The sequence below is a fragment of the Manihot esculenta genome, chromosome 17 (assembly GCF_001659605.2).
Source record: "Manihot esculenta cultivar AM560-2 chromosome 17, M.esculenta_v8, whole genome shotgun sequence".
Lineage (NCBI taxonomy): Eukaryota > Viridiplantae > Streptophyta > Magnoliopsida > Malpighiales > Euphorbiaceae > Manihot > Manihot esculenta.
In genome coordinates, this window is record NC_035177.2 from 35,045,302 (window position 1) to 35,061,055 (window position 15,754).

Below are 15,754 nucleotides of genomic sequence, written 5' to 3' on the forward strand. Positions count from 1 at the left end.
CACCGCATAATGAGTACGAGTCCTTGGTGCCTCTCCTAAAGTGAGAGCCAGCTTCACCTTACCCTCCACGGGTACTGGGACTCCTCCAATTCCCTTGACCGGTGCCTGGTCCCGGACTAACTGCTCTTCAGGGATTCTCATCTGCTGGAAGACCTTGTACGGCAGCAAGTTCACCTTACTCCCATCATCCACCAAGATCTTCTTAACCCGGTAGTTATGGATGACAGCTTCAATGACTAAGGCATCGTCATGGGGCATTTGAACACCCTGAGCATCCTTCGAAGAGAAAGTGATGGCCATTGAAGAGTGCTCGACGACCTGCATGACCTCGGCACTACTGCTTTCTCCCTCTCGACTCCTCTTCTTCCCCCTTCGGCTCATCCGACCTCCTGTGCCTCCAACGATCATGTTGATGGTCCCACTGGACCCATCATTCATTGGCCCTGCTCCCGTTCTCCTTAGTGCTGGGACCGCCGGGTTAGGCTGAGGCCTCTGTCCCTCCTGTTTCTTTACGAAGTTCTTGAGGTGTCCCTTTTTTATCAGCCTCTCGATTTCAGTAATTAACTGGAAGCAGTTATTGGTGTCGTAGCCGTGTGTGCGATGATACTGACAGTATTTATCAGGATTTCATTGGTCTGCTTCAGTTCTCAGGGGTCTGGGCCATTGTAGGAATTCCTTGTCTTGGACGGCCATGAGCACTTCGGCTCGAGAGGCATTGAGTGGGGTCGACTTCTCTGGAACCCATGGGGGAAGTGTCTTCTGTTCTGAGGCCCGAGGAAGGAGGGGTCTTTGGTCCCTTCGCTCCTAGGGTTGTCTGTAAGGCTCAGGTTTCCTGCCGTGCTTCTTCTCGCGTCTCTCCGGCCTCCTTTCCTCTGGGGCTTTCCCCTTATCTGCCACTCCTTTAGCAAACCTACTTGTTACCAAGGCATCATCCTGCCTTCTATACTTTTCAGCCCTCTTCATCAGCTCCGCCAGTGAGGTGGGAGGCTTCCTACTCAGCGAGCCAAATAACTCAGGTAAGGTCGTTCCCTTCTGCATGGCCTCCACCGCTCTACCCTCATCTAACTCGGGGATCTGTAGGGCCTCCATATTGAAACGGGCGACGAATTCCCTGAGCGATTCATCCCTTCTCTGCCTGACTGTCTCCAGATAACTCGTCTTTCTTTCTGCAGGCACCCCGACAATGAACCGGCTGATGAAGCGAGTGGCCAGATCTCCAAAGCTTCTGATACTTCCGGTCTCAAGGTTGTTAAACCACGCCTGTGCTAGCCCCGAGAGCGTCGTGGGGAATACCTTGCACATCAAGGCATCTGACAAAGTCTGCAGCTCCATGAAAGTCTTGTAGTTCAAGACGTGCTCTCTCGGGTTGCCAGTCCCGTCATATGCTGCCATAGGAGGCATCATGAACTTCTTGGAGATGGTCTCCTGCTGCACCCACTTCGAGAAGGGTGAAGAGGTGGGCAGGAGAGCCTGGTTCTGGTCCTTCATCCCCAACTCGGCCAGGAGCTGATCCCTCAGCTTCTACAGCTTTTGATCTACACTCTCCTCTTCTTGTCTGGGCCTTTTCTCCAGGCGACACTCCTCCTCCCATGCTTCACTCTCTGTTCTTGTAATACCCGGCTAGAGTCCGGCATCGAAATTCCTACCGTCCGGTGGAATCTCGGATGTCGGGACCCTCTAGAAGGGTAATAGATATGTTTTCTAAAGTATTTTAACTTGTTTTAATGTTTTAAGTATAAAGGGAAATGAGTTTTTGAAAGAAAAGAACCAAGGGAGAAAAGCCAGGTTCGGCCGCCGAAGGTGAAGTTCGGCCGCAGAACATTGCATGGGTTCGGGATCACGTTTGGCCGCCGAAGGTGGTCTGGCCAGCCACCTATAAAAGGCCATAGGTCGGTGGATAGATAAGATTTTCTTTTCATTCCCACTCACAGAGGTGAGACCATGATCTTCCTTCGGTAATCTTTATGTTTTCTCCAAATCTTTCATGGTTTTGAGAAGTTTTCATGTTGTTTTGAAGGTTTTGAGCTAAAGACCAAAGTTTTGAAGCTTGGAGACTTTGAGAGAGAGTTTCTCCATATCTCCACGTTAGGATCGTTTATCCTCTCGTTTTCAAGAGGTAAGTGAAGATCCTTAACTTCTTTTCATGTTTTATGAAGGTTTTATGGAGTTTTATGGGTAGAGATGCTTGTTTAGGTTAAGTAGGTTTTATGAGGGTTTTTGGTGATAACATGCTTAAGTGATGTGTTTGTTGATGTTGTTGGGGTTTTAAGTTAGTTTTGGACCCCTTTGTGCATGTACTTGTGTATATGCTTGTTGTTGTGTTGTTGGTTGCATGTTTGAGTGAAGTTTGGAGGAGTTGTGCATGAGTTGGAGTAGGGTTCTGCCTTGCTGGGGAACCCAGTTTCGGCCGCCGAAGGAAGGTTCGGTCGCCGAACATGCTAAGGAGGTGGTTTCGGCTGCCTAAGCTCGCCCTCGAAAGTTTAGACTTTCGGCTCTGGGGTGGAGTTTCAACCGCCGAATGTGCCGCCGAAGGTTGAGACTTTCGTCTCTGGAAAGGACTTTCGGCAGCCGAAGGTGCCGCCGAAAGTGCCTGAGTTTCGGCTCTGGAGGGACTTTCGGCCGCCGAACCTGCCGCTGAAAGTGCCCTGTCCAGCCTTCTTTTGCATGCTTTATGTGATTGTTTTAGAATGTTTAGGGGGGCTTTTGGGGTGTTTTATAGAGTTGTTTTTGAGCTAGTTTGGTCTCTCATTTGAGTCCACCTGTGTAGGAACGGACCAGAGGAACCGAAGAGATCAGTAGTGAGCACTATTTCAGAGTCTTCAGAGTTGGTTCAGAGTCAGTCAGAGGTGAGTAGAACTAAACCAAATCTTTTATTTTAAGAAATCAAATGCCTAAAGCATGCTCATGCATCATGATTATATGTACTAGGTTGATTGCACTAGTTTCACGAATATGACGCATTGCATCATGTACTGTTGGTGTGGATGGACCAAGGCGACCCCAATAGCCCTGATATGATACGATATGTACTGAAAGTCCTGTGTGAGTCCTTTGAGAGCCGGGCACCTGATGGATAAGTCCTGTGTGAGCCCTCTTAGGGTCGGGCACCATACTATGTGTTGAAAGTCCTGTGGGAGCTCTCTGTGGACCGGGCACTATGTTATGTATGAAAGACTTGTGTGAGCTCCTTCGGGGGCCGGGCACTATGCAGAGGGAGTTTTGGTGGTCATGTCCATCCGTTATGTGAAATGTTTGTGCTGTGACGCATTTCATGAAAGCATGTAATTAATGAACTTTTTTCATTGTTTCTACTCACTGGGCTTTTTAGCTTATCCCTCTCCCCTAACCCCAGTCTTGCAGGTTTAGAGTACAGGGGGAGTCCAGCAGGGTACAGAAAGAGTAAAAAGTTTTATAATAGCATAGTGTGGACATGTATTTTTTGTAAAGAGTTGGTTATGTAACAGTTGTACAGAGTTTTTATAGTATTGTGCTTGATCCAGATGTGTTGTTAATCCCTTTTATATACATGGTCGGTTTATGTATATGTTTTGATGAGTATGAGAACCAGGCTTTGCAGATACTGTGTGGACCCAACTAGAGCATATGATGAGGGCTCTGGTTAGGGGTCTGTGCATAGAGTATAGAGTTAGTGCATGCACAGGCTGAGCCTTGGTACAGTTTTTACAGAGTATGTATGATTATGTATGGGATTTTATAGGTACACAGAGAGTATAGCAAGCTTGCTACGGGTCCCGGCGACTTTAAGTCGATCTGGATCCTAGCGCCGGTAGCGGTCCGATTTTCGGGTCATTACAGTTCTCCTGGCCGTTCCGACAGAGTAACTGTCGGCCTTGTCATTCTCAATCAGCTCCCTCACTCTCCTTCCATGAACTTTGGCTTCTGGCTCTACTTCTACACCAGCTCTCCCTCATCTTTCTCCTGTTTCTCGGCTGGTTGTTTGAGGAGGATTGAGGGTAGATTGGCAAGGTTCGTTAGTTCTGGGTTCTTTTACCACCGGCACCACATTCACCGGGGTGTTGAGGCCCCTTTGCTGCATCATCTGCCCCAACCAGTGGGCGATGTTTTGTAACTGAAGGGCGATGGTTTGGAGGTCCTAGTTGGACAAGGCAGCGGCGGATACATTCCCTGCCAGACTTGGCGAGGGGTTGAAAGGGATGGGTGGTTGATTGTTTGGAGTTATAGGACTGGAAAAAGAGAACTGCTGCCCCTCTTGGGCAGAGCTCAGGTCATTGGGAGTGTTAAGATTGCTGTTTTCATTGTGGTTAGCCATTGTGGATCTCAGTGGGTATTGTAAGAATGAAACTCCGGTGATGAAAATATCTCCTTCGTTTTTCTACAGACGGCGCCAATTGATGATCTGAGATCCAGAAAAATAGAGTTTTACAGGGGTTCTGTAATCTTGGAGAAAAACTTAGCTCTAGAGTGGGGATGTTTCCCCTTTTATCTGTTTCCTTTGTCTGCTAGTGACGTATAACAGACTATCTACCATTGGACCACCTGTCCCTGCCATGTTGATATGAACGTACGAGAAAATCAGATCCCTACCCCATGCGTAACGGCCTCTGATTCTCCCTGAATGCGCATGCGGATGGGCCCACCGGACAGATGGGTTGGTTTCCTTCCTGGTTCCGGGCTGGGCCGGAAGATAAGATAAAGGCTGAGCCCAGAGAGGACCTATCTGTTGAACCGAAAGAGCTGGGCCGGCCTGATGGAGGAAACTAGCTGAAGACCGGTCCTAAAGCTGAGTGGACTGGACCTGGCTCATGCGGGAGGCTTACAGGCCTCCAAATAATGGGTTGATACCGTGGACCTGGACCCAGACCGGGGTGGAGAAATCCAGCGGTCATCACATATTTTTCTCTAATTATTTATTCACATTTTTCGCTTCTCTAATCACCTGTTTACTTTATCTCTCTTCCTTCTTTTTCATAATTTTTATTTTTTATCTTTTTTTAGTTTTCTCTTTTTTCTTTCTTTTTCATTATTTTCTATCATTTTATATCATTTCCTTTTCTTTTATTTTCACTTTCTATGTATTTTTAATAAATATTAAATAAAAATTAAAAATTTAATAACAATAATAATATCTTTAATTCTTATTAAATTAGTAAAAAATTATTTAAACTCCCAATAAATTTATTAACCTAAACCTTAAATCCTAAATCCTAAATTCTAAACCCTAAATCGATCTATTAATAATTTATTAACAAATTTCTACTTTATTTAAAATCTGTCAGTATTAATAATAAAAACTCTTTAATAAATTTATTAATATTACTAACAGATTTGAAAATTTTTAATAAAAATTTATCAGCAAACTTTTTAATAATGGATTATAATTCATTAGTAATCCGTTTATCAATGGATTTATATTGATTGTCGAGGTAAAAAATCATTACTAATTCATAAAATTTTTATAATATTTAAAAAAATAAAAAAATAAAATTACTATTTTAAATTTATATTTTAATCAATTTTAGTTGAATAAATGAAAATTTTAAAATTGTTACGAGTATAATATTATCCATATTAATGAATTAGCTAATTTTTTTTCATTTAATTTATTTACTAAAAGGTATAGATAATATATTTTATCAGAATATATAAAAAAACTAAAAAAATTTCTCTAATATTTATTTAATTTTAATTAAACTTATTTATTTTTTAAAAATTAAACTTATTTTTAAATATAATTTTTAATAAAAAATAAATTTTATAAAAAGTAAACATAAACCTCCCACGTCCATCAGAAGTGCGGAGTTAAAATAGAATAACCTAACTCGTATCGGATCAATTCCGAACTGGAATACTAGGAAAAGACAAAGAAAGGAGAGGAAGAATAGAATTTGAACTTCACCTATTCTATTTCGCCCATTACTTGTCACCTGCGTTGAAAGCACAGACCACGGAAAGGAATACAAAAACCCAATACATGCTGATATAGGTTATAGTGAAGCATTCTCCTTTAGTTAAACCACCGAAGCTTTCTTCAGCAACCATCTCCAGTATTCTTCACAGCGAGGTGCCCTGTCACTCCACTTGTCATATCTTTCCTAACCGGACCTGACTCACCCAAAGTACGCCGCAGAACCTCCTCTCCGCCTCTTGCAACACGTCGGACCACCAGGGGAATCTCAGTGACACCGTTGACCATTTCAGAGCTGCTATGGAGCCAATCGATTCAACAAGCGAGGGATTCATAGTCAAGGCTCCCATTCTTGACTCGAAGACACAAAATCACACCTGCTCCTCACCTAAGATTTGCATTGGTTGCAACCTCCACCCCTGTTCCAGATTTTTCACAGGGTATAGGTATAAATTTTGGTTTATTGGGGTTTGATGATGAAATTTCTAGTCCTCTAAATTGTTTAGATGTATATAATCTTGCATTAGGTACTTCCATTGATTGATTCAGTTGAGATGCTTCTGTTTGGAGTGTTCAAACTTCCCTCTCCCTCTCTCTCTCTTTTCCTGATCATCCCCCAGAACTTAGCAAAAAAGAGCTCTTTTCCTTCCTTTTTATTTATTTATTTATTTCAATAAAAAAAAATAAAACAACTGGTCAAGATCTGTCCGTCTCCATATATCAAACCTACTTCTCCTTTCTCCACCGTCTCTCTCTTCTCCCACCCAACGCTCTCCGCTTACCCACCCCCATCTTTTAGGGTTCATTCTCCAAAGCCACAAAGAAAAAAAAAAAACTGAACCCAAACCATAACCAAAACCGGAGCCGAGTATTTCAAGGCTTTGGATTTTTTTTTTGCAGTATTGAATTGTTTTTGGTTTGGATTTGGATTTTAGATCGAGATGAGTTCCCGTTCGGATTTGGTCAGCTTCGTTGAGTCGTTGCTCGGAGTCTCGCTCGGTGGTTCTGTGTCTCCGTGCTACTATTGTGAAGGACGAGGAGGATGAGGCTGAGGCTCTTGCCGGTAAAACTAAGGCTATCTTTTATGGGACTCAGACTGGATCCGCTGAGGATTTGCTAAGGTATGATCAGTTTTTGTTAATATGACAATGATTCTGTTTCCTATAGTATTTGAAAATCCAGCCCTGGATTGTCTCTCCACCTCAGTTTTCCTTTGCATCACTAACCAATTAGAAAAAGGAAAAAATCTAAAAAAAAAGAAAAGAAAATAAAAAGGCTGCATTTTGAACAAAACAGTTACTGTTCTTTTTCAGGCTTCATATTTCGAAGTCCAAACTATCGCATCCTCCTTCCCCTTAAGATCTCGTGTGCAGAAATGGAGAATGTCATGGAAAGGACAAAACGTGAAGCAGAGAACTCGAAAAAGTTTGCCATACAGGTAGCTTAATGGCTGCTTTATTGTCTAATGACTGTTTGCTTTTGATTTAGATGTGTAGAATATTTTTTTTCCCTTTTCTTTTTGAATGGTTATTTTTAAGTTTAGGAATTTTATCTGATCACGAGTGTGCTGTGTTGTGATATCGCAAGTATATGGGTCACACTGATTAATTAAGTAGTGTATCGACCCACGGAAAATAAGATTTAACTGACAATTGAAAGTAATTAAACTAAGCAAAGGTCAATTAATTAGAAATTAACTAAAATAAGTAATTAATTAAGATTAAAAATCAAATATGAAAAGGCGAGATTTGAGATTCACACTCTAATTAATCTGAATTTTCTGAAATAAAACAGGGTTGAATTTCTTCTAAATGAAAGAATGCCTACATATCGTTAGAATTGAAGTGGACTTAGACATCAAAACATTATCTCATTCAATGATAGTTTCTTTAAATTTTCTTTGAGTTGATTAGAGGCTGGTTAAACAACTATTATAAACTTATAAGCTTCTTGAGCTACTAGGAGTTGTCATTTCTAATTTGTTGGTGTTTGATCCGTAGCATTTGTTGTTTTTGAAAATTTGCTGGTGTTTGATTTGTAATATTTGAACAACTAATTGGGAGTTACCTCAGGTGGTTTTGTTGGTAAGGAATGTTGGAAATCAATTGTTTTATTTTTTGAAATTCATTATTTCAAGCATCCCCATATTTAACCCAGGCTTTTCTTAATTTCCAAGTCCTCAGTGCTATGTTAGCGAACCTAAGGAATCCAATTCCAATATATTGGAGTGTTCAAACTTCTAATGTAACCTTCAGTACAGCTACTAACTGAACAACAATGATTATTTTAAATTGCTATTTGAGTTGGGTAACACTTTTGGAGTAGGTAAAGGTTAGATATGGTTAACTGGGCAAACAATATAGATACACACATATACATTTGGGCATAAATGGATTTTGCTTTGATATCACTATTGACTTTAATAGATCGCATGCATCAAGTGGTCCTCAAGCTTTTATAGTATTGAAGTTATTGATTTTCATGCTTAGCTGTGACTTGAATTCCATTCCTACATAACGAATGATGTCACTTTTATTGCATGCTTATGGATTATATATATATATATATATATATATATATATACTTCTATACTTGTTGAGACCTGAGATGGTTTTTAGGATTATCACTTTTATTTATTTCCTCCATGTTTGAGTAGGTTAATTTTGTCTTAACCCATCTCAAGTTATTTCTTTGAGACAATTGTCTAGGTCTTAGGGCCATATTGTAAATATATGAAGGGAAAATTACTTTTTAGTCCCTGAGGTATAGCGTAATTAATGGATTTATCGCTCTATTTTTAGAACCCAACACTTTCGTCCCTGAAGTTTAATTTTGTCAAAATTAGAGATCTCTCCATCAAAAATGCCATTAGTGACAGAAAAAATGACCAAACTACCTTTTCTAGAACCCAACACTTTAGTCCCTAAAATTTAATTCTTATAAATTTATAGATCCTTCTCTCAAAGAATTGAAGGAAAAAAATATGTTTTTATCCCTAAGATATTACATAATTAATAGATTTGTCCATCTATTTTTCGATTTCAACACATTAGTCCCTGAAGTTTAATTTCGTCAAAATTCTAGAAAAAAAATCTCAAACTAAATCTTCATGAACAAATAAAAATTTTAATAAATTTAAGATTCAAATTCAGAAAAAATAATGAAAATCAAAATATATAAAATTTAAATTATTAAAAATAAAAAGTTAAAACTCAATAGAAATTATTTTTGTGATGCCGTTCGCTGTCGATCACTACTTGCTATTTAAAAAACCTTTTCTAGAACCCAACACTTTAGTCCCTGAAATTTAATTCCTATAAATTTATAGATACTTCTCTCAAAGAATTGAAGGAAAAAAAATATGTTTTTGTCTCTAAGATATTACATAATTAATAGATTTGTCCATCTATTTTTTGATTTCAACACATTAGTCCCTGAAGTTTAATTTTGTCAAAATTCTAGAAAAAAAATCTCAAACTAAATCTTCATGAACAAATAAAAATTTTAATAAATTTAAGATTCAAATTCAGAAAAAATAATAAAAATCAAAATATATAAAATTTAAATTATTAAAAATAAAAAGTTAAAACTCAATAGAAATTATTTTTGTGATGCCGTTCGCTGTCGATCACTACTTGCTATTTAAAAAATTCATTAAAATATTTCTGACATTTTAAAAAATCTATTAGTTTTTCCATTAATTCAGGAAACAAGCTTTTTTAACACATCATTAGAATCCCATTATTCTAATTTGCTCCGGCACCACTGATTTCTTTGCTTTTCAATGTCTCTGGCCAAATTCTAAAGGACCCATAGGAATCAAATAGAATGTAAATTTCAGATTCACCTGAACCTACTGTTCATAAAAATTCAAAAGGACCCATAGGAATAATTTCCAAAATCATGAAAAGGAGATTGTTTTCTGTCAGAACAATATGTTCTCATATCAGCATCACCAAATAGTTCTCAATACTTCCGTTACTATTCACATTTTGTGGCTCAATCCAATATTTTATAATGGCACCTTGGAATTTCCTCTCCTTTTTTTTTACCTTAAATCCCCTAATTATAAACATTATAATATTCAAAATTGTAAAAATAATATCATTTTTAGTATAATTGTATCGGTTGTATACATAACTTCAGATTCCATTTGTACAATTAGCTCACATTGAAGTAGCAGAGGAAATAGTCACAACATCATTGGCAGTAATATAATTTTCAAATAATAATATTAACAATTTAATATTTATAATTAAATATTATTAACAATTTCTTTAAAGAGTTCTCGTTGTATGATGAAGTTTCAGAGTTGAATATCAAGCTGCTTCAACTGGGGGAGCTATATTCAACAATCCCAATCAGTAAAAATTGCGAATCAAGGGCCTAATAATATAAACCTTTAACTCTCTCATATATCTATTAGTTGTTATATTCAAAAATCTGCTTTTGGGCCTTCCTCATTCCTGAATTTATTTCTAAAATAAACCTTTAAATTCTTTGGACATGAGCTTGAAGAACTTCTGCTATTAGTGGATATTGCCCAAACTCATCTCTTGAACGTTTGTCATATCCTTTTATTATTGGTGATTTAACTTTCTTTTTTGGCAATTGAAATTGATTCTGCTTCCTTCTTTTGTCTTGGCTGAGAAGCCGGATATGGAACGGATTTATTGTTGTATAACAAATGCACTTACCATCTACTCCACTTTTCTCCGAATCAACGTCCCCATTATTCACCTAAAATCAGAAACTTAGTTGAATAATACTGTTTATAATGCGAATCCCTATCTATTTCTCTATGAAAAACTTCATCAATTAAATCACTTTAATCATAGTTTTCAAAATTCATCAATTTAAGATGTCTTACAAGAAATTTTGTTAAATTCTAAGCAACAACAAAGTTAAGGGCTATTCTCTGGTGAAGTTTAGTGCAAAACTTAAGCACCGAGATTAGACACTTCACTTCAAGCAAGACTGCTGAAGAAAATTATCTCTCTTAAAACAATCCATTTTACTTTAAGCTAATCAGTCATACCTTCTTTTTTTTTTTTAATAAAAAAAAAGGAAAAAATCACCACGCTGGGTAGGACTGAAATGTAGCAAAGGACTTACCAGTTAAGGAAGTGCAGTGAACATTTGGGCCACGTCATGCTTTTCTTGTCCTTCCACAATATCAACAAAGGACGTGAAATTATCACTTTTAGTTTCAAGAGATAATTTGTCGAGAATTCTTTCACCGTAGGCATGAATATCAAATGGAGGACGTGCATCCTATCAGAGATAAAATTTTCCTTCAATTTAAAGGAGTAAAAGGTTATGCAACTTAAAAGGCGCAGAAGAAAACAAAATGTATAGCTGTAATTGATCAAAATTAAAGTCTAGATTTAAGTGAGGTAACCTAAAAGCTCTAATTATCTGTACTTCCAAGTTGTACTCAATTTTCTGATTCCATGATGAAACTCGAGTAGCCAATTCAGTTTGTTTCTCAGCTTCAGCCATGTGAGTAAGACAACGTCCTACGTAATAAAACTATCGGTGAGCTTCCGCACACTCTCATAATAACCAAGCAAAATAAAATCAGTGTGAATAGACATTGTGAAGTTAATTGAAGTGTTAGATTAGATTGCATTTGAGATTTTTTTTAATTATTATTAAAAGTATTAGAATATATCTAGATCCCAGTAAAATAACAAACAAATTTATGCTTACTAGGTTAAAAGCGTCAAAGATCTTCTAGGCTTGCTTGGGAACTCTGCTCTTCATGTCCAAAAGCTTCATTGGCATCAAATTGAGTAGATCTATCATCAAATTGTTGAAGATCAATTAATAAGCAACCTTAGGTATTCTTATTATATTATTAGATGTAAACTTTAAGAAAGACACAAACTTACAAACCTTTTCATGTTGAGGTAAATCTTCGTCCGTATACGTACTTTCTGGCATCTCATCATCAGGCTGCTCAAAGTTTGGGATTCCATCATCATCGTGTCCGATATCTTCATTTGCATTCTTAGCATTAGCAAAAGTTACATTAGAGTTGTTACCTTCATCACCAAGGGATTTTCTTAGCTATAATAGTAATATAAGTTATTATGCAACAATCATAAAACAAACTTCAGGTTCAGGTAAACACAATCTTGAAGAAATCAATATTTTTTCATATAAAGGAGTTTGAGAGCCGTGTTTTCCATATTTCTATGAACTCAAGACTGATAGTACCTTGTATCCTTGTAAGGGAAACAGAGTAGTAGACCTCTAACTACTCAGTTTCCCGTTGCAAGGATGCATGGTACTATCAGTCTCGATCTCATAGAAATATGGAAAGCACGGCATAAATGATCTGAAAGCAACTCAGTCTCCTTTATATGAAAAGGTACTGATTTTTTCAAGATTGTGTTTACTTGAACCTGAAGTTTGTTTTGTGATTGTTGCATGATGCCTGATGTTACTATTGCAGCTAAGGAAATCCCTTAATGATGGAGGTAATAGCTTTAATGTGACTTTTGGTAATGCTGAGAATGCAGTTAAGGTATTGGACACAATGGTGGAATTCCAGACTTTGAGCAGCGCTTGATGATGAGAAGCCAGAAAGTACGTATACGGACGGAGATTTACCTCAACATGAAAAGTTTGGTAGGTTTGTGTCTTTCTTAAAGTTTACATTTGATAATATAATAGGAATACCTGAGGTTGCTTATTGATTGATCTTTGCAGTTTGATGATAGCTCTACTCAATTTGATGCCAATGAAGCTTTTGGACATGAAGAGCCGAGTTCCCAAGCAAACCTAGAAGATCTTTGTTGCTTTCACCTAGTAAGCATAAATTTGTTTATTATTTTGCTAGGGTCTAGATATATTCCAATACTTCTAATAATAATAATAAAAAAAATCTTAAATGCAATAGAATTTAACACTTCAATTAACTTCACAATATCCATTCATACTGATTTTATTTTGCTTGGTTATTAGGGGAGTGTGCGGAAGCTCATCGATAGTTTTATGACATAGGACGGTTACCTTGCTCACATAGCTGAAACTGAGAAACAGACTGAATTGGTTACTTGAGTTTCATCATGAAAACATAAAATTGAGCACGACTTGGCAGAATAGGTAATTAGAGGTTTTGGTTCCTTCACTTAAATCTAGACTTTAATTTTGATCAATTACAGCTATTTATTTTGTTTTCTTCTGCGCCTTTTTAAGTTGCACAACTTTTTACTCCTTTAGATTGAAAGGAAATTGTCTCTGACGGGATGCACGCCCTCCATTTGATATTCATGCCTGTGAAAAATTCTTGACAAATTATCTCTTGAAGCTAACAATGATAATCTCACGTCCTTTATTGATATTGTGGAAGGACAAGAAAAGCATGATGTGGCCCGAATGTTCTCTACACTTCTTCTTCGGCTGGTAAGTGTTTTGCTACATTTCAGTTCTGCCTACCGTGGTGGTTTTTTTCTTTTTTTTGTTAAACAAAGTGTGGTTGGTTAGCTTAAAGTAAAATTGGTTATTTTAAGAGAGACAAATTTAACAAAATTTCTTGTAAGATGTCTTAAATTTTCCTATTATAATATGAAATTTGAGAACTATGATTAAAGTAATTTAATTGATGAAGTTTTTCGTAGAAAATATATAGGGATTTGTATTATAAACAATATTATTCAACTAAGTTTCTGATTTTAGGTGAATAATGAGGACGTTGATTTATAGAAAAAGTGAAGTAGGTGGTAAGTCTATTTGTTACTCAACAGTGAATCCGTTCCATATTTTGGTTTCTCGGCCATTATAAAGAAGGAAGCAAAATCAATTTCAATTGCCAAAAAAGAGAGTTAAATCACTAATAATAAAAGTCCAAGAGATGAGTTTGGGTGACTAACATCCATTGATAGCAAAAGTCCTTCAAGCTCTGGTTTAAAGAATTTAAATGTTTATTTTAGGAAGAAATTCAGGAACGAGGAAGGCCCAAAAGCGGATTCTTGATTATGACAGCTGGTATATATCTGAGAGAGTTAAATGTTTATGTTACTAGACCCTTGATTAGCAATTTTTACTGATTGGAATTGTTGAATATAGCTCTTCTAGTTGAAGCAGCTTGATATTCAACTATGAAATTTCATCATTCGACGAGAACTTTTTAAAGAAATTGTTAATATTATTTAATTATGATTAAATTGATAATATTATTATTTAATTATTTGGAGATTATATTACTGCCAATGATGTTGTGGCTGTTTCCACTACTACTTCAATTTGTGCTAATTGTTTAAATAGAATCTGATTGATATCGGCCAGTGAATAGGGGATACTACGATTATAAGTGTAATAGGGATCTGCTGGATTGTATTATCTAATGTTAACCTCCCATGGAGTCTCACCTTTAGTTGTAGTTGAAAGGGCGAGTCTTGACGAAAATTTTAGACCTACGGTGTCCATATCTTTTTTTCCGCCCGTGTGACCGAATATGATCTGATTGTACCCTTATCTTGTGGCCCTGTTTTCGTGTGTTAGTTTATGGCCTACTTTAGATGATTGTTGTGCCATATCGTCAAGCGGTGATATATGAAACAATGCAGTATTTATCACTGTTGTTTGCCTTTGCAACTTGCTGCCTGTATTAGCCACCTGAAAGGGAGGAACAAAACCTCTTCAGTCAAGGGAATCAAATTTATGGCATCCATTTGATGTTAGAAGCATCACTCTTTGCAATCTCCAATTGAGTAAAAGGGTGATATCCGATGCAGTGCATGAGATTTGATGAATAATTATTTCCTTTGAATGGCTACAACTATAAATCCTCCCAATGTTTGAGGGTCACATGAGATAGTAGAGATTTTTTTATAGATGAAGTAGCCATTTTACTTGCGATTTCTCATTGACAAAAGATTTATTGAAGAAAACCTCTGAGGAACATATTAACTAATAAAGGACTAAACTGCTAAACAATGGCTCTTTCACGACTTCTATAATTTTTTGCAGAAAGATGTAATTTTTCTATTGTCCATTGCTGAGGTCAATTTAGCTATTTATGTACAATAGATGCTTCAACAGAAAAGTTTGAGGGCTTGAATTTAGCAAGTGGAAGGCCGTGACTTGTATATTGTTCTCTGATTTTACTATTTACTTGTCTCCGGTTTTCAAATCAAGCACCTGGTATTTTAACTGTAAGATTGGTTTGGCAGGAAGGAGTGCCACTGCATGCTCTTTCTTACTCCAGAAAATGATTTTGCTGGCAAGGATCAGGTGATTTGAAATCTCTTGTTTTTTCCCCCTAACTGTAATGTTTGTATTATCAAATTTAAATAATTACATCATGCATACATTGGGCTGTTACTGTATTGTCTGAAATTCAATTGGATCATACCAAATCTCGACTATGTATGCTGGAACTTGTGAAATTAGGTTACTTTGGTTATGCATTTGTCGGGGTTGGCCAAAAAAAAAAAAAAAAAGCTCAGAATTGACGAATGCTAAGTGAATGTGCACTTCTACAACAGACTTCTTACATGTACACTAAGAATAACAACAACAATAATGACAATTTTGACTGACAAGCAGTGAGTGTCTACATTTTTTTTTATCCTAGTTCTTGCAGCGCCTTTCCATTGTATTTTTTAAGTATGTTAATTTATAATTAATGTTTTCCAGTAATGCAAATGTGGTTGTTCATGTTCTGTGCAGAAAATCTCCCTGGAAGAAATCAGGGAAACAACAGCAAATATGTGATGTCCAGTGTACTGCGTTGTATTGTATTCATTTCTTTGATGCGCTATCACCTTGTATTTGGCCAAAAAAATACCACACGTGTGGGTGTATATTATATGCTACATGCTGTATGCTAATCACAAAACAAATCTAATTTCTCTA

General features: G+C 37.1%; 1 protein-coding gene and 1 long non-coding RNA gene across 3 annotated transcripts; one reads left to right on the top strand and one right to left on the bottom strand.

The window, feature by feature from the left end:
* Window positions 1-804: 804 nt before the first annotated feature.
* LOC122722262 lies at window positions 805-1,302 on the bottom strand. Its single transcript, XM_043952466.1, has one exon. The coding sequence runs from the start codon at window positions 1,300-1,302 to the stop codon at window positions 805-807; it is 498 nt and encodes a 165-aa protein (XP_043808401.1).
* Window positions 1,303-5,812: 4,510 nt separating this feature from the next.
* On the top strand, window positions 5,813-15,754 carry LOC110605561. 2 transcript variants are annotated; one of them, XR_006349193.1, is made up of 5 exons: window positions 5,813-6,327; window positions 6,823-7,008; window positions 7,201-7,325; window positions 15,070-15,130; window positions 15,569-15,754. It is a non-coding gene; the product is annotated as an uncharacterized LOC110605561 (long non-coding RNA). The 2 variants fall into 2 exon arrangements; XR_002486411.2 differs by having other exon boundaries at window positions 5,815-6,333.

Bases quoted from the DNA above. Each gene is read 5' to 3' on its own strand.
- LOC122722262 (XM_043952466.1), bottom strand. From the start codon at position 1,302: ATGTGCAAGGTATTCCCCACGACGCTCTCGGGGCTAGCACAGGCGTGG.